We start from the raw sequence: 27,348 nt of genomic DNA on the forward strand, positions 1-27,348 counted from the left end.
AATGCAAGAAGCAGTCTTAAACCTGCCAAATATGGGCAGCAGCGATGCAACTGTATCAACACAAGATGCAGAAAGCTCTAAAAACACATCCAGGACTATAGGAGAACACCATGGGGGCTGATTGATGTCCTTGCCTTGCTGCAGCTAGCCAGGGAACAACCCTCAGCCCATCTACCAGCTGCAGCTGAGTAGCAAAAGCACCTGGAGCTGCCCCACATTTCATAGCCATGGGCATCTACTTTTTTTCTCACTTGTTATTTAAAAAGCAACAACAAAAATGTAAACCTCTGCAAAGCTGCTGTAATTCTTTCATATAAATTGGTCTTTTTCACTTTATTTTGCTATTAGCTCCAATTCTTTCCTATCTAATGAGTCCTAACAAACAATGTAAGTGTGACTGCCTCCAGTTTTCCTCAAGAAAGAAGAATGTAATCCATGGCATTTCCAGTAAGTAATTATGAGCCCCTATGAGTAACCAGGCTGGAACACGTCTGGCTGATGCAGGCTGATGACTAGGGCAGGTGTTTTTGAGAAAACAGGTGGGGCTTATCAGGAATTTAAACAGCCTATCAAAGTCTATTGACATTGGTTTTCTCTCAATTTGAATTGTTTGGTAAACTGATATAAATGAGAAAGAAGAATTGTACTTTTCCTTCCTCTCCACTTCATAGAAACTATGGGGAACGCAGGGAGTGCCCCAGAGGAAGTTGAAGGGGACCACACGTGTCCAGTAATAAGCTATCAGGTAATTAAGAGCTGCCCACACTCACTTTCCTTGGCTGTGACTTACTGCAGTCATTACGTTTCAGATCTCATGGTGTATCTAATCCTAAGAACCATTTTGTTTGGTATTTCAGGCTCTCCCTGAATCTCCTGCAACTGTTAAAAATGGATCTGCTGTATTTGCCCAGGATCATTCTCCTGCAATGAATGGTGGAGGTATGCACTGGGGAGCATTTAAGTCTCTTTTTGCTACGAAAGAGAGAATATTATGCTGGGGCAACAATAAGTATTATGTATGGTCTCAGGTTAAGTGATGAACTTATGTTTTAGTTCTTATCTCTGAGTCTGTTCAGCATGAAGTAATACATGGCAAGCACGGTTTGATGGTGGTTGATATACCTGTAAATTGTGAATGTTAGTTTGGAAGTAGAATGGTATCTGCTGTGGCTTGGCTCGTGCATGTTTTCCTGTATGAAGTAAAGAACAGAAAAAGGAAGAGAGGTATCAGGTGCTTTTGGAGGGTGTGGGTAAGTCGCTGCCTCAGTAAGAGCATTCCATTTCTCACCTATTTCATGATGTGTATAGCAGGGCAGCAATAAGGCTGGTGTATGATGCTAGTGGAGGCAGGCTGGATCCTGGTCTCCAAGAAAAGAGGTGCCTGTCAACAGCTCAGCCCTGCTCTCCTTGTTCACATCCTTTCCGAATATCAGCTGTGAAGTACATGGTTTAAGTGCTAAAAATTGGGCTGTGAGCGATTTTGAAATGTTGTCTCCACGTATTCATGGGCAATTGCTCTCAGCCTCAGATCTCTCTCTCTCTCACCCCTTACACTTCAGCACCTCATTAATTTCTCCTACTACCTCTCATTGGCTCTGGAGCCGTATTAAGCAGCGCTCACTGTCACAGCGTTGCTTCAGTTCATGTCTCTGCAGATCCAGCCAAGTTAATTTTACCACTGTTTTCCTTGCGTTAGGTTTCTTTCTATTCTCAGAACATAATGAAAGCCAACAATTCTCTCCAATCTCAGTAAGGAAAGAAAATATTATTCTATTATTCATTGTTAAGAAAAACTTCTCAGCCTGTTACATCCAGTTGAAAAATCTAAATGTAGACAAAAATAATCAAGTCTGGTATGGAAATAAGCAGATGGTACTGATTGCCATCAGAATGCCCTGTTCCCTGCTACATTTCCTAATGCTACCTAGCTGTAAGAAGTCAGTTGAAATGGCTGCCCACTAAAAACTACAAGCCTGTCATTGTGTGTTCCTGCTAGTGTAAACCAGCAGAGTTCTGGGCAAAATAAAAGCCAGGTAAAGACTTAGGAAGTAAGTGCATGTTTTAATTTCAACATGTAAAGTTAAGCATATGTTATTATTTTACTCAAGTGGTTTCCTTAATTAATGTAATTACTAAACAAGTTTAAGTAGCAAGCTGAAAAATTGGACTAGGCTATGTTGATATTACTCTGTAATTTTATTAATGTTTAAGGAATAGTTGAATCATTAACTACTGAGATACCACTGAAATCATGCCAGATTTTGTAATTTGATCAAGAAAATCTGGTTGATATTGGGGGAAAAAAAAAAAAGGCAAAAAGTAGTGCAGTTATTTATTTCATGCAGCAAAAGGCAAGTGAAGCAAGTGGGCTGTGATAACAGATATGTCTGTGGTCTTCATCTTGTTAGATTGCCAGAGATACGGCCATGTGCTGTGCATTAAAGGATAGAGTTGATAAATGAGCGTATGAAATCTATATCTGCTAATATAATGAAAAAATGGAGTTGTGAAAGTTAACTTAATATGACTAGGGGAAGTAATGCTATTTGGGAGAGCCCCATCACCATCTGCTTCACATCTGGGTGAGCAGGTTGGTGACTTCACTGCTTCTGCTCTAACAGCCTGACAGATGTGTGGGCTTAGGGATTCTTTCCATTGCTTGCCTTTCCTGCTTCTCCTGATTCTCTGGGCTGCAGGCATTGCACAGTGCTATCATCCACCTTTCCTCCTGTAAAGCCACTTAAATACAGTGGCTCCCTTACATCTTCCTTGTGGCAAAAAGATAATGACTTCTAATGTCTGCTGCTGGCCTTTCTGAACCTCAAGTGATAAAAGTGCTCAGTTAACAACAAGGGAGGGGGACAGAGCTAGCAGCAGTTTATCCCTGGGTTTGGACCACACAGAGTACACATGCCTGTTGTCTCTGTGATTGTCTGACTTCCAAGTAAGAGAATAATGCTGCAGTTCTATAATTACATTGCTAAACAACTGGCTTTTATTCAAATAGCCAGGGATAAGATGATCATATTTTTAATGCCCTGATCAGATGAGTTCTTGCCTTTCCCCTTCCCCCCTAAAAAAATACAGACCCATTTTCTCCTAGCACTTGTTTTATGGCGTGCACTAGTAGCCAAGAGCAGGATGTGTCTGTGCTGAGGACCTTGGCGATTCAGGTTGTTCCTCATGCAGTAGCTATAAATGAGGTGCACTGTGGAAGGCTCAGCAGGATAAAGGACAGGAAGCAAGAAATTGCAAACATGAGACATCACAGGATCTTGCTGAAGATGTTCCCTGACAGTATTAGCTATGGGAGTGAACGTAGCTGCTGAAAGAAGACTAGCAAGCACAGGCTAAGGAGAAGGATTGTGTTTTAAGAAGGAATCTGGAGGATGTAACCGTACAACCTGAGTATTAAAAATAGATGTTCACCCAGAATGTGGCTTAAGCTGCTGCTAGGGACTTAAAGAGCAAACAGATTCAGAGAAAATTGGGTTAAGTGAGGAAAGCAGTCTGGAGGTGCTGGGCAGAAATGCTTTTAGTCAGACATTGCTGTACGTTTCCAGGCAATAACAGAGACTTTGGCTAAAAATGAAAACCTTTATGGGAACAAAAAAAAAGGCTGAAATGTGTCAAGAGGTTGGAAAATGTTTTTGTCAAAGTGGCAACATTTCCACCGAAACAATGATTTCAAAAACTTTCTCCTTTGCAGTTTGCTGTGAATATGGCATGCATCAAATCCTTCTGTTCACCCACCACGTTAATACCCCCTCTCTGGTGGGAGGATCTGCTTTGCCTGGTGTCTGAGCAGACTTTCTCTGGTGTACTTGGGACTGTTTTGACACAAGAGATGTGCTGCAGAGCACATGCCAGTGATGCTTTCCAGGTCTTTCATTCCTGCAATTACAATTAGAGATAAAAGTAGCTTGATAGGTTCATGAGCTACTTTTGTTGAAGATGATCTTATATTCTATTTTTATACTAAAAACTGTGCTTTGTTTTTTATCTATTACATGAAACAGAAGTTTGGCATTTATTTCAATTATTTTCCAGTGCATATTTTTTCTGCTTCAGCTGGAGATGGATTTGCTTTTTGTTTTCTTCCCAAGTTTCCAGCTATAATTAGTAGTTACATCTTCAGTTCCTTGTCCCATATAGCACTAGAGGAGGTTTGGGAAACTGTAACTGATGCCTCAATAGATATGGGAGCTGAATTATTTGCACCTTTTCTTTGCATGTCAGTATGTTGAAATTGATTTTGGTGGAATATTGTAGAATAATATTACTGGCAAAGGAATCTTGCCAGCATGAGTCATTTTCTTGCCTGAATAGTAACAATTCAGGGCAAGAACCTTTCTCTATTAGAGGGCACAAAGAAACAAACACCTATTTACCTGGGCAGAATATGTTGTATGGAGGAACTCTGGGCCATCTGCATGTTTGCACGCACACACACAAATAAGAAAGCAAATGTCAGATGTAAAATGTTGGAAGCAGATTCCATGCCCTCCTGGTGGCTGCTGAGATGCTGGCCTTGGCTGTGGCTGCTGCAGTGGCAGTCTGTGCTTTGACAGCTGTTGCCTTTGCAGCTGGAGAGCATTTCAGTAAATTTGCTTAATGTGTAAATGATGACATGCCAACACGCTGGCCCATCTCTGTTGGGAAGCTGGTGTAACTCTAGTGTGAAAAGCTAACACGTAGGTAGGGCTTTTGCAATCTAAAAATGTTCAATTTTCCTTATCTTGAAAAGGAATTTTTAAAATGAAACAACATTGGGAATACATACTGTGGGAGACGGGCATTTATTGGCAACTGGAATTTCATTTGTTACAACGCAATGCAATATTGCCTAAAGATTATAATAATTACTTGACATAATTTCAACTTTACTCTGAAAACAGCAATTTTTAAATTGAATTTTAGCAAGTTAGGTTGAGACTGACAATTTTGCCCAGCTATAATTAAGTAGAGCTAAACTTACGCTTGAAGTCTGTGTTAGTGATTGACAGCAAAAATAGATATCTATCCCAGTCAAAGCAAAGAAGAGAAACTGAAGACATAAGGCTGGCTTATCTCCTTACAAGACTCCTTGTTTTCTGTGGTTTCACACAACATAAGCATCAGATTTGGTCTTCTATCAACAAAACAGACATAAGAGGCATTTTTCTCTTGCTGCTTTTGTCTTGTACAATGCAAGATCCTTTCTCATTGCTTATAAAGTACTTGGGATTTTTTACTTCATGTCTATTAATGAAGTATCAATGTAATATCAATCATGAAATATGCCTCTAAGATGGAAGTCTTTTTTTTAATCTGAAGTGTAATGGCTATATTTACTCAAGGGAGAATTTTGTGAGAGTTTTTGGCAGAGGAAAGAAAGGTGATAGTCTTATCCTCATGAGTGAAAAGAGACAAAAACAGGAGGATACAAAGTCCAGCTCAGATGTGATTTATAACTGCTCAAATTAAGTTGAAACTAGTCTATAAAAAACAGAAGATTCTAAGTAGAAATGGCTCTATGGAGAGTGGACAGGGAGACAACAGGGTTGGAAAACTGAGTGAGATAGGCTGTGACTGCACAGGGAATTTGGCAAGCCAGGAAACAAAATCAATCCTCTGTTTCTGATCTTTATTTCTGTCCAGCTCTGATAGAGGGAAGTATAATATAATAATATGGAACTTTGTCTCAAGTTTTATCAATACTTTTGCGTAACACTTCTTTAAGTTTAATTGGAAAGTAGCTTATACTCAGATGAAGTGAATTCACCCAGACCACTGGATTAGAATGCTGAGGGCATTGGGGCTGATTTATTTCTTGTAACATGCCTGCTATGCTGAGTACCCCAAAAGCTCAGTACAACCCAGCACTGGCAGCTGAGCAGGGGCTATGCAGAGCATAGTTTGCACTGATACCAGTGTGGGACAACAGGATGGAAAATCGGACGAGCTGGTCCTACAGATAAGCTGCAGCTTGTGCTCAGTGCAGGAAAACAACAGGGGCTTTAAACAAGCTGTGCTGTGTGGTCCATACAGGCGCTCCAATCTCAAACTACTTTATTAAGGAGGGTGGTCACCGTGCTTAATTGTACAACCCTTACAACCTCTTTGCTGTGTGGGATAATTACCGTTCCGTACTTTTTTTGCAGTGGCAGTGAAGGAGAGTGGTGCACGGGATAATGCAGCTGCTTCTTCCCCAAAGACAAAGGAGCCGAGTGCTGCCGTGGTGGGCAGGGAGGCTGCTGGGAGCGCTGCCAGCAGGGCTCTGCCATCTGCAAAGCTCCGCTCTGTCTTTGCGTTTTCATGGTCTGTACCAGGGCGTACTGAAGACCCAGCGTTGGATTCATCGGTCGGATTGGCGAAGCTTGATGTCAGCTCGGAGGCGCACGGCGTGAACAAAGCACTGAGTGACAGCGCGGCCTCCCCTGCGGCAGCTGCGCCTCAGCACAGCACCCATAAAGAGCCAGACCAGGCCCTGCCAGCAGCCGCACCTCAACTCAGCAGCCCCACAGTGCCAGGGACACCTGAGGGAGAGGATGCGGTCGTGCTGAAGCCAAAACAAGTCAACTTTTTTGACAAGATCTTCAAACTGGAGAAGGGGAAGGAGAGGAGCCAAGTGCAGCCGGGTGCCCAGGAGGGTGGGCAGCCTTTGGGTGCTCCTGACGGGCACAGCACTGCACAAGAGGCAGCTGGACCGCGGAGTGCTTCCCACAGCATCCCGACTGAGAAGGTAAGTGCTGGGACAGGGCTTTCCATGCCACATTTAAAGACAACTAGAAACAACAGGACAACCTGTTGCAGTGATGGCTCAGTGGGGTGAGTTGGTGGTCTTAAAATTTACTGGAGGTAATCCCTGGGAGGGGAACCCATGGCAGGGCAGCAGCAGCTCTGATCTGTGCACAGGCAAGGTAACAGTATTAATGCTCAGTAGTTTGGATGGCGAAGAGTGGCCATCTCTCAAATGAGGGCCAAAATACCTGAAGGTAAGTTTGTTACTTGTGCTTTTGGTGTTTGGTACCAGATAGTTCAAAGAAATTCTCATGGAATGGTTGCTCTTCTTGAGCACTGTCTGCTTATTGCATCCCATGCAAGCTCCATTAAGGAATAAGATGTAGTAAAAGTTTGTCATTGCAAATTCTAGTCAAAGAAATCCAATCCTTAGGGCTGATTTTGCAGGAGGGGAGAATGCAATATAAGATAGCTTGTCATGGAGAGCTTGCCAGACACAGGAGCTGGAAACAGATCTGGATTTAGTGTGTGCATCAAGGAAATGTGTTGTTACTTTTAGCAGTATCTGTTTTATAACCCAAATGCTATCCTTTTGTCTGAAACGGAAGGGCAGATAGCAATAGAAGATAAAAATGGTCAGAATTCATCCTTTTGTTACTGTCCTTTGTTACCAGAATGGGTGTAACATCTCAGTTCTCAGGCTTATCACTGGGATGGTTCACTGCCTACACTTCAGCCCCAACACATATCTAAAATAAAGTCTATTTTTCAAGGACAGGATGATGAGATTTTTACACTTCCTGGTAAGTCTGAAATCACTAAAAACACTGTAGGATTGATTTTCAGCTGCTAACTGTGGAAAACATTCAGTCTTTGGTTTGAGTGTAAGTAGCATAGCTCGTAGTTTCACTGGAATGGTGCCAGTCTATACTACCAGGGATTTAGTGCAAGTGCTGTGCAGGGCTGGGAATAGGAGGGAGGCACTGGCTGCACGTCCTTCCCTCAATGGAATCTCTAAGTGCCACTTTAATGGTGATGGTTTTTATCTGATTACTTTGGGCTTTCAAATAACACTGCTGCACTGAAACTGTTTAAAATAATGTTGAACGTGTCTCAGAGGATGCTCACTGCTAGAACCGACAGTACACGTTATCCCCAAACATCTCTTCAACTTCTATTCTTCTACTTCACACTTGAGGAAATATAAAATAGAGAAGATCTCATTACTTGTACAAATGTAAAAATTGAAATATTTTTTAAGATTAGTTCATAAGACTTAGGTGACAGTTTTAACTGTTGTGTTTCAGAAGTGTAACCCACCACCAGTATCTCATCTTTACGTTACTGTAAAGCATCTGTAGTCTCAGCCTTAGCATCCAGTCATTCACTCAGACATGGATCAGAATGAATCATCTCTCTGATGTGCTGCTGTTGTCTCTATTTGTAGCTATTACAACAAAGATTTTCAGTGTTGTAAACTCCTGCAGATATTGACTAATACACACTGCGTAAGATTTGCTGCTTGCTGGAATAGTTATTTTTTTACAAACAATTGTCTGTTTTATAATGACAAATCATTTCCTGTTTTGCTGAGACTGTAAACAGAATGCAAAAGGTCACAGTTCTTCCTGTGGAAGGACCATGGCATGAAATGTTTTCTAATGAAATAAGCTGAAGTAGCTTTAATTGGAAGTCTGAGTTGCAGACTTGCTGGTGATTGGGAAAGATCAATCAGGCATTTCTGATGAGCATCCATCAAGGGATGGGGGCAGGACAAGAAATTCTAAAGCTTTTTTGCTAGTTGGGATGAATTAGAAGCACTGCTTATCTGGAGGATTGTATCATAAGGGAGAGTGACATTTTTAACCTTATCCTTGAATTTTCTGATGATAATTCTTGTCTTTCAATCCTCAAATATACAAAGGAAGGAGTATGCCCTGGGGACAGGGAAACAGTTGATAAGGGCATTTCCTGGGAGAAAAGTAGCAGCTGAACACTCCTGGTATTTGCCAGACTTTAACTGCATTCCTAAAACAGAATCTGAGACTCTGCCTTGCAGTGCAGTTGCTTCTGTTTCCTCTAAAGTTGCTCATTCTCGTGTAGGACGGAGGAATTACCAAATCTAAATTAATTACTGTTACTTTCTTAACTCTAAACTGTTACCAAATAACCATACTAAAAATCCAGATATTGCTGCTCACGGTTTCTTTAATTTCTTGTTGGATGATGGCTTGTAGTATTTCTAAAAGAGAAGGAAGACTTTCCCTGAGTTGAGTGCCAGCACATAACAAGCAGCATTGCTGGTAAGTAAGAGAGATTCCACAGTTGTATCTTAAGAGCTGCACAAACATTCTGTGTTTGGTGAAACACTCTTTATTTTTGTGGTCTACAAAACTACATTCAGAAGACAGCATAATTAAAACAAGGGCAGAATTCATGAATTCATGAAGCATTTACTATGTAAGCCAAAGAAAAGATAAATTATATGCCTGTAATGTTTCACTGAGCCGTGATTCATACAAACAAAAGTGCTGGCAGGAATGCATTCTTTTGATATCATTTTCTAATGACTGAACCGAAACGCCAGTGTAAGTACTTAAGGTGTTTATTGCCCCCAAACTTGGATCCCCAAAGAAATGAATTGAACATTTGCACAGGATCTGCTAACTTCTAATGGTGACTTTCTTCTGTCACTCTGAGAGTTTTCTTTCATTACTATTTGCCTTCAGGGCCCTGCACAATGCATTACACAGTGAGCTGCTGCAGAGCCTTCTGTGGTCATTTCACAATGGCTCTTAAAGTGCGTTACTGTGGGACTCTGCTATCTTTGATTTATATGCTGAAGGCCTGAGTCTGTACTCCTTCCTACAACAGTGTTCCCATGAAGGCAAGAAGGGTCTCTGCATCTATGCAAGGCCAGCTTTGACTGAGTTACATCAGGGTATCTAGTGGCAGTCTGGTTTGGAACTCCTGACCTGGGAGCTCTGTTGCTTGGTGGCTTCTTTGTGCTCTGCATGCCAGGCTGCAGGCGTTTCTGGATTGAAGCACTGTGCCTCCAGCTCTTCGTGATCTGCAATAGCTTCCACATTTGCTGGGCAGTTTAGAATTAGCAGGGAGACGCTGTTAGTACTGCCTGTGGTGGTGGCTGTCATTTTTGCAATAGGTTCAGATAGTAGCTGCTGCTCATAATAGCTGTTTGCCATGATGTTTAACAGGTTTCTTCCTAAATGATGCACAGTCTAAGCAGGGAGAGCTCGGGTTTGGTCATGTGTAAAAATGTTTTTTTTATCGCATCAAACACTTTGTTAATGAAATCTTGTTTAGTGATGTTGTTCCGCCTAAATGGTGAACTACTCTGACAACTTGAGTCTCTTGCCTCATGCTTTTGTTGCCCCTCAAATATCTGAAATAGAGCCAGCATTTTTCATAAAACCAGCACTCTTTAGATGGCATCCCTGGAGGAAGGGCTGCCAGAGCTGGCATGTCTGCATGCGTTCTGCATAGGACATATTGTTCTTGGAACTACTTGGGCCTCGAACTGGCAGCTGGACAAAGTGTGTTAGGACCTTGAAAGTAACTCCTAAACAGCCTGTTGAAACTTCTGAGCTACTGTACTGTGTTTCTTCATGGGTAAATTTGGAACGTGGTGGGTGGAGAATTAGAGAATTCTGTTCTTGTAAGTAAAGCTGCCTGTTTAGCTCCTTAAAAGCTGCATCAAATTGGTCACTCTGTTCATTTTTTTTTCTAATGCCAGGTTAACCTCCTGAAGTCTTCACTCACTTATAGATGTTTATTCTCCTCCTCTAAAAGATCTACGAAAAAGTAGACTCTTTAAAAGGCCTATAAAAATATTGGTTTAAATCCCTTGGTCTAGGGAAAATGTTCCGGAGTACAATTTAATATTCTTTAATATTTTTTCTGGTCAAAATCAAATGAGTATTTCTATTTGGAAGTATAGGAAAATAAAAAATTAAATATTGGTGTCACTTAATACTGTAGCTGGTCAGTACTTCAAAGATGCTGTGCACTAGTGACACCTGGACAGGCTCTTCTCTTCTATTTCTTGTCTTATTTTATTTCTGGAGTCATCTGGGTATCTAGTGTCCTAACTACTGCTCCTCTAGTTGTGCCTCCTGGCTGACAAGATGTGTACTGCTGTCTCTTTGGGGATGATAGCTTCTGGAGGAATACAGCATGGCTGGGATGCTCCAGTTAGTGAAGTCCAGGTCACCATCATGCTGTGCACAACTACTTCTCTAACAATGACTGATCCACTCTTACGTTTATGATGTACAGATGAACAAAAGGAAAGAATATTTTTCAAAAGATTTGGATATTAATAACTAGATGCTATTAATGTTGGTCTTTAAAGAGATGTTGAACAGGACATGAGGACTTCTCTTAAGATGATCTCTCCTGCGAAAGGTTTGTGTTGCCATTACCTGTGCAGGTTGAAAGCAAAAGCATGCAGAATGGCATAACAGTTCAGTGTAAAGGGGTTCTAAGCTCTCCAAGACTGATCTAAAAGACATTTGTCTCAGTGTCTGAATAGGAACAAGGTGGTTCTTAAGAATATTATACGCTTGTGAGTGCTTGAGCACTGGAATGCTATTTTTGGGCTCTGGTAAATAATTCCAGAGAGAGGAGACAGCTCAACCTGGCTCAAAAGCATTACTTTGAGTTGTTGCTTTTTTCTTTTTTATCTATACCATGCTTGTATTTGTAAGATAATTTATTTCTGGAGTTGCAGAATAACAGGGTGTTGGAAGAAATCTTTGTATGGTACAATCAGACACTGAGCCATCGAAGGCTGAAATCTCAGTATTTGTTTCTATTCACAAGTTTGGCCTTGGAAAGAGAAAAGCAGTTTTGTTTGGGATGCTGTGTGCAAGTTTACTTCTGTTATACTTGGTAGCTTGGAACAATGCTTCTCCAATCAACAGCAAACACTGAATATATTAGAAAAGAGGGGAAAGAGCTGTATAAATGCTCAATTGTTCAGAAGACGTAGGCTGGAGAAATATGGTTGGAATTAAGGTTGTGACTCTGAGGAACATAATGCGAGTCACAAATGTTACTTTTGCATTCCACTGCAAAGTAAGCAGGCTGAGACTGAGGGAACTCTGTCCCCATTTTTTAGGAGATAGATGACTGCAACCAGAGGGACCTCCGGCAGGACTCAGCAGGTGTCAGCGGTCTCCCTGCTGGGCAGCCTGAAAAGGCAGAGGTAAAGCAAGACAACACCCAAGCAGCTGCTGCAGTGGACAACAACCCCGTCATGAGTTTCCTTAAAACGCTGGTAAGCACTGCTTTTCCTCTTCATCTGCATGTTCAAACTGATTGCTTGTAAAAATCCTGTGTGGCCACGCTTAGGTTAATGCAGTGTACTCACTGTCATGTGCACTGAGGAATAATGAAGCCAAACAGATGCCTTAGAGAATGGTGTGAGAGGTACAGGGAGATGCAGGCACGGTGCAGTTGTGAGTTAATGATGCTGACCTACTCTGAGATCGTTCCCTGCTGCACAGACACCTGCAGACCTGGAGGCATTTGGCTGCCTTAAATATCTTCTGTGTATTGAAGCACTGATTTTTTAAATTTTCTAATGTTTTCACTTTTATGGTGTTATTGGATTTTATACAACCAACATAATTTTTGCTCCCTATATCTTTCATCTTTGCTACTGCCTTTAGGTTACTCTTGAGAAATATTTGTTTTAGAAGTTTTCCCATATGTGGGGAAAAAAGTCTGTGCCTTTCACCTTTGTATTCAGGAAAAAGAAATCAACTTATGATGATCCTTCAAAGCTTTTGAAAGATTTAGATACAACTTTTTTTTCTCAAATGTATTTAAGGTCTCCCCAAGCAAAGCTGAAGCCAGAAGTGAACCTGAAGACAAGGTAGGCAGATCCTCATTTTGTCACTGGTAAATGTATGGGCTTTAATGCAAGTATTTCTTCATTGTGTTGCTTCCTCCCCCACTGATATTATCATTTGCAGAAATAATTTAAAATGTTATTCCATCTGAATAAGTTGGAAAGGAAGACGAGCATGAATAAAGTGTGACTCTATTTCATACATTGCAGTCAAGATCAGATCTGCAGTCTCTTCTGTAAGACTCGAGTCCTGACATTTTTGTTTGTTGGTGACTTGCCCTTGCAAGGTCCTTGCAATGGAATCTTCCTGAGCCCACAGGAGCCCATTTTTCTCATAGAGCTGAGTAAAGCACGTGGCTCTTCACATGCCATAAGGCAGATGTGCATCTCTGCCATCTCCCTGCACACTGCAGTGCTGCACCAAGGACATGTGAGCCCCCAGGCACAGCAGCTCTGTTAGCTGGATCGGGGCAGACCCACCTACTGCAGGACCACATCTTCAAGAGGAAGAGGCAGCTTCCCATTGAAATCAGTAAAGGGAAGCAGGAAACAAGGAAGGAGATCCCAGCATTTCCTCTCTGGGGCTCTTTGGAAGCTCTCTTGTTTGGCCCATGCTACAGCTGGAGCTAGTGGGCTGTCCCTCACAGCACAGACCTTAGGAAGGTGAGGGAGCTGCTATGGGCAGGACTGGGACTTGCAGAGAGAGAGCTGTACTTCCCAGAGCCATTGAGGATTCCTCTGCCCAGGTGCAGCAGTGAGGATCTGTTTGCTTCCCAGACTCAGACCTCAGTGGGGCAGACCTAAACTCAGGCTGTTCTAATGCAATACTGCAAGCTGCCTGCAAATGTTTTTAATGTTCCAGCTGGGAGATCAACTCCATATTGTCTAGAAACAGATACACAATGCTACCCAAGAACTGCTCCTCTTGCAGTGGGCAGACATGGCCTCTTGTGTTTCCCCTTAATAAACCATTTTTTTCTTGGATTCCACTGGCAGGAGGAGACTTGTTTCCAGCACATGAGCAGTGAGGGTCCTTTATTTGTGAGTTCAGAAAGACTTCACTATTATGGCCTTTCTTTGTTATAACATAGTGAAAATCTCAAACTGTCTCAATGTGTTCACCAAGTTTGTGAAAACTGCGAGGGCTGTAAAAAATTTAGAGTTGAAAATATAATATTTTAAAATGGAAAAAAATGTAGGTGTTGAAGGATTTCTCCTTCCCCCTTCTTTCCCACTGTTAAATTCATGCCAAAGCTTGTAACAGTTTCAACAGAAGCTGAATTGTGAGACAATCTGCATTAAGCTGCCTTCTCCTCGCTTAGTTTCAGAAGCCTGCAGGCACATCACGGGCTGTCCCAGAGCTGGGAACACCCAGATTAAATGTGCTTACATTGTTTTGACTAGAACAACTTTTTTTTTTCCCTTGCAACACCTATGAAGAAATCTAACACCAAGAATAAATCCCTAGAAATGTTATTTCCACTCAGCTATCAGGTAACAAATTACTTCTGGCATCAGCATCTTTTTCTATCCCATTTTTGACCTTTTTGTCTGATTCAGTTTCTATAGTATTGTACTACGATGAAGTTTTTTTTCCAGAACATTTTGGGTACACTATCTTTTTTTTTAGCTCAGTTCTGGGAGCTGTTAATTAAGGTTGATGCTTTCTAAGATATTCATGAAGGCAAATGAACCTGCCCCTTCAGTGTGAGACTGGGGCTCTTTCAACAGCTTTTGAGAGCTCCAGCTGCTCAGTGTGGTTTCCATACTTTATCGTGTGCTCCTGCAACAGGTGACTGGTGAAGGCGTGCTGTAATTTAGAAACAAATATGCAGTTGGGGTTTGGTTTGCTATCACACCTGTGAGGGTAAACAAATTCAGATGACTAGCAGGATATGCAGAAGTTTTATATACTGTGGTGAATGTGAGTTGCTTTTTATGAAGAATTTTATCTTCGCTAGTATATTTTTGATCTGAAGAATGACATTTTCACTATATCCAAGAAAAATGTATTAAAATGGGTAATGTCAGCTATCAAATTTTTACACTTTCTACGGCAGTTGATGTGCATAATGAAATAATGGTCACTTTTACCTCTGAAAACATTTCTGTCTTAAATGCATTTCCAAGTGTGGCTGAGCCTTTCCCAAGCACCAGAGTTCTTTGGTGTTGGTTGGTTGGCTTTCTTTTTGTTGTTGTTTTGCATTGCTTGAGTGGCACTGAGACCACTGTGCATTTGAGTCCCAATTGTGTCGCTGCTTATGCATCTGCCTTGTAGGAAGGAGCTGGGTTTTATTGCCTGTGGGCTGATACATTCCAAGTGACTCGACAGTGTTTTCTCACTGCTGAAAAGACAGGTTTTCTTCTGATTTTCTTTTTCCTGATAATTTGGAGAAACATCATAGCAAAGCATGGCAGCACGCTCCCTCCTGGTGACATGCAGAGGTGTGCAGCACCACTGAGTTTGGCTTCATGCTCAATACTGGCTATGTAGCAATATGCTTTTATCAGGGATGCCCCTGGCTTTAGCTGGCTGCCTAAAGATGTGTGCTTTCAGCAGCACAGGCACACCCTTCATGGCTGTCACTCCATCCGTGTAAACATAGAGTTTAGCCTACAGAGTAAACAATGCTCAAGTGAGTCATAGGGGTGAATTGATCCTTTGTAAGTTTATACTAACCAAAAAGCATTCATTTGGCTCCTGGAGTCTTCCCCAATAGGAACTGACAGGACAGACATGGGGAAGCCTGTAATCGCACTGAATGAAACAACCTGAAGCCAAGATTTCAACTCAACGTGTTCACAAGTGTTGCACTGTGTATTTCGGACCTTTTCTGCTGTCCTATTGGTAGCTGTCAGCCACAGTGCTTGATGCTTTATGGTGTAGATTCCACAGACTGATTTGTTTCTTTGGAGTTTGATCACTTGTTTCTGTAGTTCCTAAATTTTTTTGGTCAGCTTGTTTCAAAGCTCTCAGAAGAGTGTGTAGTTTTTTCTAACCAAATATGATGAAAATATTTTTTAATTAAATATTGGATTGTTTAATATTAACTAAATCAGGAAACAAATTGTATGAGGAGCATGTTATGGGAGACGGGAATGAAATTCAGGATGCTAGCAAGTATCAGCTTAAAATATTACGTGTTCCTTTATGGTAAGTAATAACAAATGCATCTCAGTGCTTCAAGACTGGATGCTGAAACCCTGCAGTGGGAAGAGTGCTGCCCTGTTTGTGGTCAGTCACACACTGTGGGCATGTGCTCCAGGCTGCCAGCACAGCTCGTGCTGACTTGTTTGTATGTTGCAGCTCACTTAAGCAATGCTTTTGGGTTTTCCCCCTTTTTTTCCTTGTCAAAATATGTGAAAGTAATGGGGAGGGAAGTAAAAAACAAATATTGATGTTTTTCTTTGATTTATAGCTCTTTGTAATGGATTTTACAGTGAGGTGCTCACATCTTTAGAGATCCTGTTTCCAACTTCGGAGGGCAGTGACTTGCAAAAAAGTGCCCTTTGAAGACACCTAGAAGGGAGTGCAAGAACACCAATGCTTTTTGATTCAACACTTGTAATATTGTATCATTTATTTATATTCTTATATCTCTCTATTATGAACATTAGTGTGAACTTGTAATATTTCATGTGGTGTCTCATGTATATGGATATTGCACGTTCCAGAAATACTTCATTATGCACAACATTAAGTCTGTAGAAAACTGTTCAGTATATTCTCAAATATTTATATATTTACCCTGTTTAAACTTATGACCCCAAATTCCGTTGGCCGCTTAAGAATTTAGGATAATGCACAAGTGTACCCTCAATACTTGAATGAACTGATTCTATTTGGAATCGAGTGGATTGCTGTATCTTTTGTATTTCATTCACTACTTGTGAAAGTTTTGTTGAACTGAGAAATGACTTGGGGGTGGGTGGGGGGTAGAATTTGTCCAGAGTAGAAAGGATATGTTTGCTTTGAATGCAAAGTACGTGAATGTTTGAGTCTTTTTCATGAAACAAACTGTGCAAGTTCTGTAACGAGTGCTGAACTTAAATGATGTTGCACAAAAGGGATCGAAAGCAGAACAAGGCCGTGGTGGGCAGCCTGCTCCGAAGACTGCAGAATCCCCAACCAAAGGAGCCAAGAAAAAGAAGGCGGAGAGTCCCAAGCTAGGACACAGCACGTTTAGCAAACTCTTTAGGCATAAGGTCTGTATGAAAGCTGGGGATGAGCAGAACCCTGAGCAGTAACAGATGGTTCCTGCCCCAGAATGAAATCATTAAATTTTGAACTGAGCTGGGTCTGACCAGCTGCGCTTTGCAGTGTTCTGAAAACCAACAGTGTGAGCTTTTCTGTGCCACACGTTGCTGAAACAACGTCAGTGTGCAATGTTTCACGTGTTATACCATCTGTGTGGAGTCAGGGTTCTGAAACCATTCCTGGAAGCTGCTGTGCCATGGGCTGCCCAGGTCATGCTTACTAATGCTTGCTAATGTCACTGGCTTCTTAAAGGGAAGATAAAATGTACTGACAAGCAATGGAGCATGCAGACACATCTATGTCTGGATTGGAGGGTGGATTTAAGAGCTCAGTCCAACTAAAGTTTAAGGTTGATATTGAGATGCACAGATCAGTGGCTAAAATTGTGACCTGATGAACTGGGACATCCAACGGAGAGAAGAAATGAGAAATTTCCTTTTAAAATGTTACTTTTCTTTCAAAACAAAATTTGATAGCTAGTTGTTAAGTTTAGTTTGGATGGGAAAAGCTTGGATTTCAAGGGTAACTTAAAATAACTTATAGTCGGAAAAGCACGCTTCTCATGCAAATGGTGGTTTTCAGCAGTTTTAAAGTACTGAAACTTTTCATCATCCTCAGTGAAAGGCATTTCTGCTTTTTTCAGAAGAGGCAACGTGCCATGCTGCTCTGTGGCAGGGGAGCTGTAGCTGTTTAGCCCATAGAAATCAGAAGCGGAGACCCTTGGGCTGGGGGAGGAAAGTAATTAATACTTAATGCTCATTCAAAACACCCACAGGGGATCTGTGGGCCATTTCAGGGGCTCTGTATTTGAGGTTATATCTGAGCACAAGGCAAGGTGAGTTCTTTAATATTTTTGAAACAATTAAGTTCTTTCCACTGTCTTCCTGTTGTTGAGATTAAAACCATCATCTGCTTGTCATTGAAGGAATCTTGCCAATGCATTAAGACTACAGTTCTTGCCAACTACTTAAACAATTAAGATGTTGTATATATGACACCGATTAATTTTTATTGAATACATTTAAAATATGAATCATTTCTCCATTAATTAGGGCTCCCTCTAGGTTAAAAAAAAAAAAAGGTATAATCAGTTAGTTTTTTTTTTTTTTTAGGGCACTAAACCTCTTAAATTATCTCAGTCTTGAAATGAGTTGTTGGGAGAAATGGCTCCTTTTTGCTTTAGGCTTTTATATGATTTTTTTTTTTTAATATCTAGGTCTGGAATGAGAGCCATTAGCTTAAGAAAAACAAACCCTCTTTTATTTTAAGATTAAAAAACATGTCTTATGTGACTTCACTATATTATTTACATAATTTTATTTACATACGCAAACATACAGGAAAAAAATGGTATTATTCATAATGTATTAAGAATAAACAAGATGAACTAAAATGGTGCATGTTTACTTGTAAGTCTGGTTGAAAGTAGAAACTCGAATCAGAACACTGATGTGACACGAAAGCCCTGATTTTAGCCTTAGGTTTTATATCCTTGAAATGCCAAATGTCCAAACTAGATGAATAGGTAACAAATTCATTTATTTGAAATGATCACTTTAAGAGCATAGATATTCACATTTAATCCTAGGCACTTCCCTGGTTCCTCTGGAGGTTCTGTCTCTGCATGTCTTCAAACTGCACTTATCTCTTTTAATTAAGAGAAGACTGACTACTGGGTTAAGAAAAACCTTGTTTCTCAGTGTCCTGTGTTTACATAAATATGCACTAATTTCAAAGCAATGCATGAGCATCCTAATACAAATCCACATCGGGATTTGACCATTCAACTTCAGACTGAGTTTGAATGGTGTTTCACAGCTGTCCATACCTTTGTTCCCTTCCATGCATAGCTGTGTTGTATGCCAGTTTTGGAGCATCTGACTTACGGAATTCTAACTCAGAAGAAGAGTGTTAATCACTTATTTTCAGTGTTAGGACTGACATCAGCTCATGGCGTTGACATTACTTTTTATAATTTGCTCTGGCTCTTTCTCTTTATCGTTAACCAGAAAAAACAAGTTATTGGCTCCTGCAAAACAACTCTCACCAGCTCTCTTAAGAGGTCTGCAGGCTGCAAAACCTAGCTGCTGGGCTGGCAATTACCTGAGATTGTGGCTTTCTATACCCTCCTCCATACGGAAGCCTTCTGTTCTGTATCCCAGAGGGCAAAGCCTACTGCTGGAAGGCTGATGCTCGTGTGCCTGTGACCAGCAACAGACATGGTTCCATTTTTCATGCGTGCATGAAAAGCAACACAGGCAGAGCCAGCAATGAAAATCTAATGTCTTAAACCCCTGTATTGCGTCCTACCTGAAGAGATTGGAAATGTGTATGTAAACATTTCCAAACAAAACAAGTTGAAGACTGTAAGCACAGCACAATTAACGTGAAATGATTCAGCACAAGGCTGGGGAGGTGCTGTAGGTGGGACAGACGCCGGCGGTTCCTCCGGGCAGCCTTGCCTCTGTCAGGGATCAGTTTCCATGGTTGCAGGAGCCAGGACTTCCACAAACATTCACTAAAAATATGAGATATTGTGACAGACAATTCCTGAGCTGTGTAACTGAGCGCTGATGTTGTCAGACTTGTCTTTCTTTTGTTTCCCTCCAGGCTGTGAAGGAGACCCAACAGACGACTAACACCAAAGTGAGTAGGATGATTCCAGTTATCTGTGTATGAATAATGTAGTCTAAGTGTAATTATTCTGTCATTCTCAGCTTCAAAGAGTGGTTAAGTTTTTTTTTTTTATCAATTAATCCTCTCTGTTAGGAAGGGTGGGTTGCTACATAATTTGCTTCCTCTGAGACATCACTTCAAGACAGGGCAAGGCAGCTCATAAACTGCACCTTGCTGCTTTGCACGGCCGGTGCAGGGGCAGCCTGCTGTGCACCAGCCTCCTGTACCAGCTGATGCCCAAATGCACTGCAGTCAGCTCATCATTCACATGTTTCCAGCAGCTGATGTGTTTGTTTATTTCTAGATAAGTGAACAGCAGCCTGTCACCTCTGTAAAATCAGACAAAAATGTTCCTTCTGCTCAAGAGCCACAGACAGCTAAGCAGAACACAAAGGCTCCTGAGCCCACAGCCCAGCAGCAGGCAGCAGCCACTGAAGCCCCCAGAGAGGCAGCAAAGGAGAAAGGGTCATCCACCCCCATGCCACTGAGCAAACTCTTTTGGAAAAAGGTATGTCTGGGTTTTAAAGCTGGTCTGTCCCAATGCTCGCTCATCACCCAGTGGCTGGAGTTACTGTGGAGTGTGTGGTTTTACAGTAAAGCAGGCAAATCTGCAAAGCTGAGCAGATCCTGCACGCTAAGTGTGTAGGGACACAAATAATACATACAGCTGCACATGTTTATACGAACTTTGGGCAGTCACATCTACACCTTGCCAGTAATGGCAATTGGGCTCCTCTGGAAAAATCTTGTAAAACCGCAATCTTTAAAACCTGGCTGCAGTATTTTCGAGTAATAATATTAGTGAAAAAATATCAATCATCAATTTCACACATGCATTAAAAATCCCAGAAATAATATTATTTATCAAGTTATCTCCTTAATAGAGATAACGTAGAGATAACTACGTAGAAACGTAGTTCATTTCTGAGAAATGATTTAGTTCTGAATATCTAATGATTTGGTTCTGATGGGTCTATTCTTGTTCAGTAGAAAAGAAATCACAAGAACGTATCATCTTAAAGTTTGGCAATTGAGGTCAGTTGTTTACAGAAATGCATTCCCCAGGTTAAATTGCCATTTTGACTTAAATTAGGACTGAGTCTGTTTCTGTGGTCCTGAGTGCTTTACCAGCTGAAGGCTGCTGCTTTCCTTCTTTAAGAGAAGAGCTGGGTTAAACTTCACTGAAACGTTGGATGTGGGATAACTGCTTTTCTGGGCTTCTGTTCAAGTTCCAATCCCAGAAATGAAATGCTTCCAAATACACAGATGCAGACTGAGCAGCTAGCCCTGCAGCTTCTGCAGCTGTATTTTCCTGTGGGCAGAGAAAATGGAAATGGTTTGGGTGTTATTAGCAATTAAAAATATAATAATAATAAAAGTTTAGATATTTTCAGAGTAAACAAGCTTGAAACATTTGTTATTGAGGACCTTATTTCCAGTGGAACTGGATGAATTGGATAAATAGAATGACAGGAAACCTGTATGGGAGGAAGAGGGAAGGGAACATTTTTGTGTAGCCTCTATTGCTACGGAAGCCTCTGTCGCTGAGTAGTCTGGCTTAGCTGAAAGCTAGGCTGGGAAGCAGGATGTATTGCTGAACATCAGGGTGAAATGAGGAGTCCTGCTCAATGTTTGTATGCAGTTGCAGCATAAAGTTGAGTAATAATTCTTGTCTGAAGCTCAGTACTTTCATAATTGAAGTAACAAAGCCCTTTGTATTCAAGAAACGAAAAGAAATGGACAGGAATTTTTTCTTGTAGAAAAACAGGGAAAGAGGGCCTGTGTGGGAGGGGTTGGTGAACTCAGAAGTCTGGTAGAACCTCAGTAAGATTTCAAAACCTTATTTAGGAAGATCAGTTCAAACTGATGCAGGTACAGATCTTTGGGGTTAATGTAGGTTCTGTCCTTAGTGATCACCATAAGATCCCTGTGTTGCATATTGTATTTAAATTAGACCTACATAACTACCATGTGGCTTTTTAACTTGTCAACAGTTCTCACAGAAGTTCTGGCATCTCGAGCAGCTCAGGGCTGCACTCTTCTTGCCAAAATCCTTTCACTTTTCTGCTCATAATGCTGGATCTAATTTTACATAAAAATAAAGCTGTTTACCTTGCTACCAAAACCACTAAGAGTTACTTGAATCATTGTACCAAATAACCTGAACTATATTCGTAGATGAAACCTGGCATCAAGCTTTGCAGAATAAGCTTTTTTATGCTTAATGTGAGCTTTTTGATTCTGGAATCACCCTGAGACCAATTATTTTTGCAAGTTTTCTGAGGGTAAACTTCTGCAGTACAAAACTGAATGTGGTCCTTAGGATTTAAAAAGTAAATAAATAAAACCTGCTTGCTTGAGGTTGAATCCTTACCTATGGGAGCCTCAAGTTGCTTTGCTGGATTCTCTTGGCAGACAATAATTCTCTCCTTTGAGATATCTGGGTGACCCAACCAGCTTGAGGCATAGTGTATAATGGCACTTCAAGTAGAGGTTAATCTCCAGCTTGGTTTGCTCTGAGGATTCTCTCAAATTGCTTGTGGAGTTTTGTTTTGCTGAGTTTCTTTCTGGCATGCTGAATGCACAGCTCTTTTGCTAGGGGGAGCGATGATGCTCACAGCTGTTCCATAATTCAGTCCTGTATAGTTCTTTTGAACTAACAAACAGCAACTGAAGCACTCCGAATTCAGACCCAACTGCTCTCCTTCCAGGCAGACTCTCAGATATCCATCTCCTGATGAGCTTTCAAAGCACAGCTAATGAAGTGACTGTCAGTGTGTTGCAGTTAATGCTGCAGCTCTGGCTAGAAGTGAATATATATGTTAGGAAAAGAAGTCCTCAATCAGCTCTGCAGATTGAAACTGCTTCAGCCCTATTTACACCATTTCCTGATTGTTCCACATGAGAACACTAACAAGTGCTACTTCACTGTTTATCATAGAAGCATTTCTAGCAAATGTTAAGGAATATTAAAATAAAATTACAGATCATAATTTCACATATCTGTGCTGAAAACCTTGCTTCAAAACCTTGCAGATATAGGAGCAGGGCAGAGAACTGCAGTGCTTCCTTTACAGTGAATCAAAAGTGTGCAAGTAAAGACTGGAGGAAATCTCAGGGCATTAAGACTGCCGTCTTTAAAAATTAAAATTAAAAGTAAAAAAATTGTCTTTAAAAGCAGATCAATTTAAAGCTAAAAAAACAAGTTGATGCATTACAATCTGTTGCCATACAAACACAGCACAATAGTGCTCTTCTTACTGAGGAGAATTTATGTACCAGTAATACAAATAGCCATCAGGTTAGCTATTAAGTGAAGCAGAATGACACCTTTTACTGCTGATTCTGCTACTGTGTCATTAGGAAAGCAAAGATAAATTTTTGGACAGAGCTTGCAGGATAAATGTTAAAACTACTCAGGACTTATGAAGTTCCCACCACAGTTTCCCTGCTCCGGACCTGGAACACATACCCTGGCAGGCAGGACAGGAGGGGATTCTGGTCCTTTTTGCAAGGTGAAGATCTCAAGATAAAATAACTTCTGCAACAACCTTGTCTAGTAGAGCAGAAATTAAAATAACTCAGTAGGTAAATGGTTCATCTGTTTCAATCAATAAATCACAATTAGGTGCTAAAGCAGAATTCAAATCTTCCCGAAGGCTTCTGAGTAATGTGCAAGAAATGTACAAAGAAATACTGATTACTTTAAACAAATCCATCTCTCTAAGTAGTCAACTGTTAGCTCTCTTTTAAATAGGCAGTGTTCTCAGTTTGGCATTTCCCCCTGGACACGTTTGTTAGTAGTGACACTGATGCCGTGGCACAGATGTAGCTTGAGAGACAAAACTCATCTGGGTTGCAGCTGTAACAGAATAACAGTAACCTGATCCCAAACTGCAGTCACTGAAGGATGAGCTCCCAGAAGTTAGGCTGCTGCTTTACTGAGCCACTCCTCCAACTCATGCAATGAACTGTTTTCTTCAAGCAAATAGTGAATGACTTTGTGTGAATGAGATAAGTATAGATTAAAATTATTAGGCATTATCTTCGAAATATTCATAAATACGAATTAAATCTACAACTCCATGGGAAGGAGGCTGTGCTGCTGTCATCTCAGGTGGGGACAAGGGATGTTTATACCTGCATTGTTCCTGTCATCTCCCAAAGTCACCTCATCCATAAAAAAGGAGCAAAAAACAGCAGAGAAGCTGCTGTGCTGCTCTTGAAGCACACATCGAGTCCATGCCTTGCACATGGCTGCAGCCCTGGTCTCCCAGCTCAGAGCATATCATAAAGCTAAAGTATGAAGCTAAGAGGGAAGAAGTGCATAAATACATGGAATGGCTTCTGTTAGAAGAAATACATAAACTCAGAGTTTTTTGGCTCAAAAAAACTGGCAGAAAAGAAGGTGATGGCAACATGCAGAGTGACTACGGTAGGATGAAATGTGAATGGGAAAGATCGGCTGTTGTTGCTCAAAATAGAAGCAGCAAAGTATCAAATGGAAGTATTTGATGATAAAAAGAAAGTACTTAGCAAACATCGCATACTTCAGCTGCAGGATTTTTTGCTGTGGGATGCTGCTGGGTGCCAGGAGTCTACACCAACTCTGTTTAGTTAAGTTTGTGTAGGAAAAGTCCATCAGGGACTATGAAACCAGATGTACTACATGGCAATCACTGAGTGTAAGAGGGCAGCAGTGCAGAAAGCTGCTGTTGTAGGAGGCATCTCTATTTGGTCAGAGATGCATCTGGCGCTGCAGGGCATCTTTGGTCTGATCCTCTAAACTGTTATGTTCTGCATATGACTAAAATTACTTTTATTAAAATGACTGTGTGCATTAAATGTGAGTTCCTAGATAGATATATTAAAACTATCTAATATAAGTTATTCTTTACTTACAGCAGTTGCTTCCTTTTGCTGGCAGCATACATTTCAGCTGTAACTGCTATGTATTTAACCAGCAACCTGTGTTTAAGATGGCAATAATGAGTGACTGCTTTTGTTTGATTTGGTATTGAAGGCTGTGTATTGAAGGTGTAACTTATGCTGTGTTTATAGCTTTGTGTGCCTTTTTGCAAAAGGATCCAGAATGACAAAGTGCTGGCTTCAGTTCAGATTACCTGGTTATTAGCATAATAGCTTCTTTATGGCAGAAGAGAAGATACTACTTCATACAATGACTGTGGGATGGAAATTAATTAGTGGTTCTTTAGGGCATGGGAGAATGTTGCTTACCAGGGCGTTTATTGAAGGCAGAAGAAGCAGTTAAGCAGATGTATGCTCCATCTCCTGCAGCAGAAATGAGCTCCCATTCGCTCATCCTGCACTGCGGATGTTTTTGTTGTTCCTTCAAACTCACTGAGATCTCCCAGGATAACTTTGAAATGAGCCATAGAGATTAATCAAATCTCATGGGGATGCATATTTCCAAGGAACCACAAGCTGCATGCCCCTTGGTGAAGTGTTTTACAACAGGAGGAACTTTCCAGTTGTTCACAAAAGTGCAGCAGGACTCAAAATCCTTCTGTAAGGGTACCCAGCAGAGCTTCCTGAACTCAAACAAGGGCCAAGACTGCCATAGGGCCAACCTCTGGGATTAGGTGAGTTAATAAATGAGCCACATGAATGCCCTGTACCTCAAGAAGTCATTTAGATTTCCATATAGGAGACGAAACCAGCACTGTGAGTGTGAGAGCTTCTGCGTTTTGCTGTCAGAGAAGGATGAGTTCTGACTATTGGTGTCTGTGTATTTGTGCTGCTCCTTTTTGAATCAGATCATCATATTCCTGCTTCCATATGTGACCACCTGGGTCTGGCACTGCTCATTTTTACTGGTTACAGCAAGTGTCACCTGCTCATATTGCATCCTCCTGTAAGTGATTTCATTTAAATTTTCTCTTTAAACAGCAGCTGAAGACAAATTACTGGGTTTAGGAACAAGTACCACCACTGGTTACTTTGTAACTTTTTTTTTTTTAATATCCAAAATTACTGATTACTCACTGATTAGTCTGTATTTATTTTTTTCCTGCATTCTTAACGTCTGCTCAAAACAATCCCCAGAACGCATCGGAAGAAGCAGAGTTTGCTCACAGTGAGAAAGCAGACGCATCTCTAGAAGCTGTGACTCCCGACAAAGACGAGAGGAGCCCAGAAGTGCTGGAAGTGAAACCTAGAAGAGAAGAAAGCAAAACCCCCAAAGCAAACCTGAGGAAGTTTTTTAAACTGGTAAGCAGAGCTGCGAACTGCGAGCTGAGCGCTGTGCCCGCCGCGAGGCTCAGGCGCGTACTGCAGCGCCCCCTGGCGGCGCGGCGTGGAAATTCCCCGTGCTGCCGGCCGCCCTTCTTCCTGCTGCTGCAGGATCCCCTATTGCACTGCCACGTATAAAGGGGGAGAGTTGCTGCTTCGGAGATTTTATGAAATAGGTGAAATAAAGGCACAGAGTCTCATCCTCTTTCCCAGAAGAGAACTGGAAGGGAGAAAGAAAGCAATGAGGTGATGAAGTGGCTGCTATTGGCGTGCAGTAATAGGCGTGGAGAGCTGAGGAATCTCTTGGCAAATGGCAGGGTTCTTCCAAAGCTTCTAGAGTGATGTCCAGCAAGGAAAGTAATCCCAGTCCAGAAATAATGTTTCCGATTAAATAAATTGTTGCTGTTGCAGACCTGAGGATTTTTATACAGCAATTGATCTATTTTGGCAAGGTTTGCCCATTTATATGAAAGAATTTTATTTTCACTCAGTACTGTTTTATTTTCAAGCACCTACATGGTGTGGGCATCAGAGTAGCTTAAACATCAAAAAATGAGGTTGTTTTCTTTTCCTTCTTATAATGCCGTGTAATAGCCCAAGTTTTCCAAATGATCACAGCTATGAGTAATCACATTGCCAAAGATTAACATTAATGAGTCAGACCCTAGGATGCAAAAGCAACACTCCAAATCTCTCCCCACCCCCTGAATTTTGCAATGTTTGGCTTTATGGTTTTTGATAGCTTCAGCCCAACACATGGTAGGTGCCTTTACTTTTTTCTTCTGGTATTACTTTGCTACACAGCCAGTCTGGTGGCTTTGAGTACCTAAACCATGATTTGTAGGATCAGCCAAGGCACTGTAGACCCAACAGGCCTTTGGTTTCAAAGGGCACTTTCAGAATTTGTCTGTTATGAATAAGGAATATGTATCCAACACTGAAGTCTCTGACAATTATGACTTCAAGTCATATAACCCTACCAAAAAAAAAAAAAAGCACTGTTTGAAAATAAAGCTATGTTCCACACCCATCTTAGTCACTATGGAAAAAAACAGCTGTGTTGAAAGAGGAGAGGGTTAATCCACAGTTTGGCCTAGACAGACAGACGTAGAATGTAGGCAGACCTTCAGACAAGTGGTTTTGTGGCTTTTTGAAGCACTTCATATTCATCTACTCTACTTTTGGCCATCAATTTCCAACCAGATCCTGAATATTGAACATAATTTTTGCCCTTTGATGTGTGTCCCAAGTAGTTTCCTTTGAATAACTTTTGGATTGCTGGATAACTGCCATGCTGTTGCACAGAATCCTAGCCATGTAGCTGTCATGCAGCTTTGTGCTGTGTAACAGTCCCATTAAGTAGTATTTTCTGATATCAGATCCCCCTGTTGTGTTATCTAAATGGGCCGTGTCTACACAAATACAAAATCCAGGGCTGCTAATTGGAAGTCACTCATTTCTCATTAATCAAATCAAAAAGCTGTCTTACCACGTGCAGAATGGGATAAGCTTAACCCACACCAGGTGTTTCAGTGGCAATGGTGACATGTGAGCCATTCCCCCT

The 27,348-nt window shown here is 41.2% G+C and overlaps 1 protein-coding gene across 6 annotated transcripts in view; it reads left to right on the plus strand.

Annotated features, from left to right (window-relative positions):
* Positions 1-641: 641 nt before the first annotated feature.
* The window catches only part of BCAS1 (brain enriched myelin associated protein 1), a 37,812-nt gene continuing 11,105 nt past the window's right edge, over positions 642-27,348 (plus strand). For 3 of the 6 annotated variants that reach the window (XM_031616155.2, XM_031616182.2, XM_031616160.2), the window contains exons 1-9: positions 642-745; positions 858-939; positions 6,144-6,724; positions 11,864-12,022; positions 12,578-12,622; positions 16,667-16,804; positions 19,467-19,502; positions 19,837-20,040; positions 25,599-25,763. In XM_031616155.2, coding sequence (XP_031472015.2) covers positions 677-745; positions 858-939; positions 6,144-6,724; positions 11,864-12,022; positions 12,578-12,622; positions 16,667-16,804; positions 19,467-19,502; positions 19,837-20,040; positions 25,599-25,763 — 1,479 coding nt within the window. In that variant the 5' untranslated portion in view covers positions 642-676. The remainder of the gene's footprint in view (positions 746-857; positions 940-6,143; positions 6,725-11,863; positions 12,023-12,577; positions 12,623-16,666; positions 16,805-19,466; positions 19,503-19,836; positions 20,041-25,598; positions 25,764-27,348) is intronic. The other 3 variants (XM_031616174.2, XM_031616165.2, XM_031616191.2) reach the window with 3 other exon arrangements.

The sequence above is a fragment of the Phasianus colchicus genome, chromosome 17, assembly GCF_987193195.1.
Source record: "Phasianus colchicus chromosome 17, bPhaCol1.hap1.1, whole genome shotgun sequence".
Classification (NCBI taxonomy): Eukaryota; Metazoa; Chordata; class Aves; order Galliformes; family Phasianidae; genus Phasianus; species Phasianus colchicus.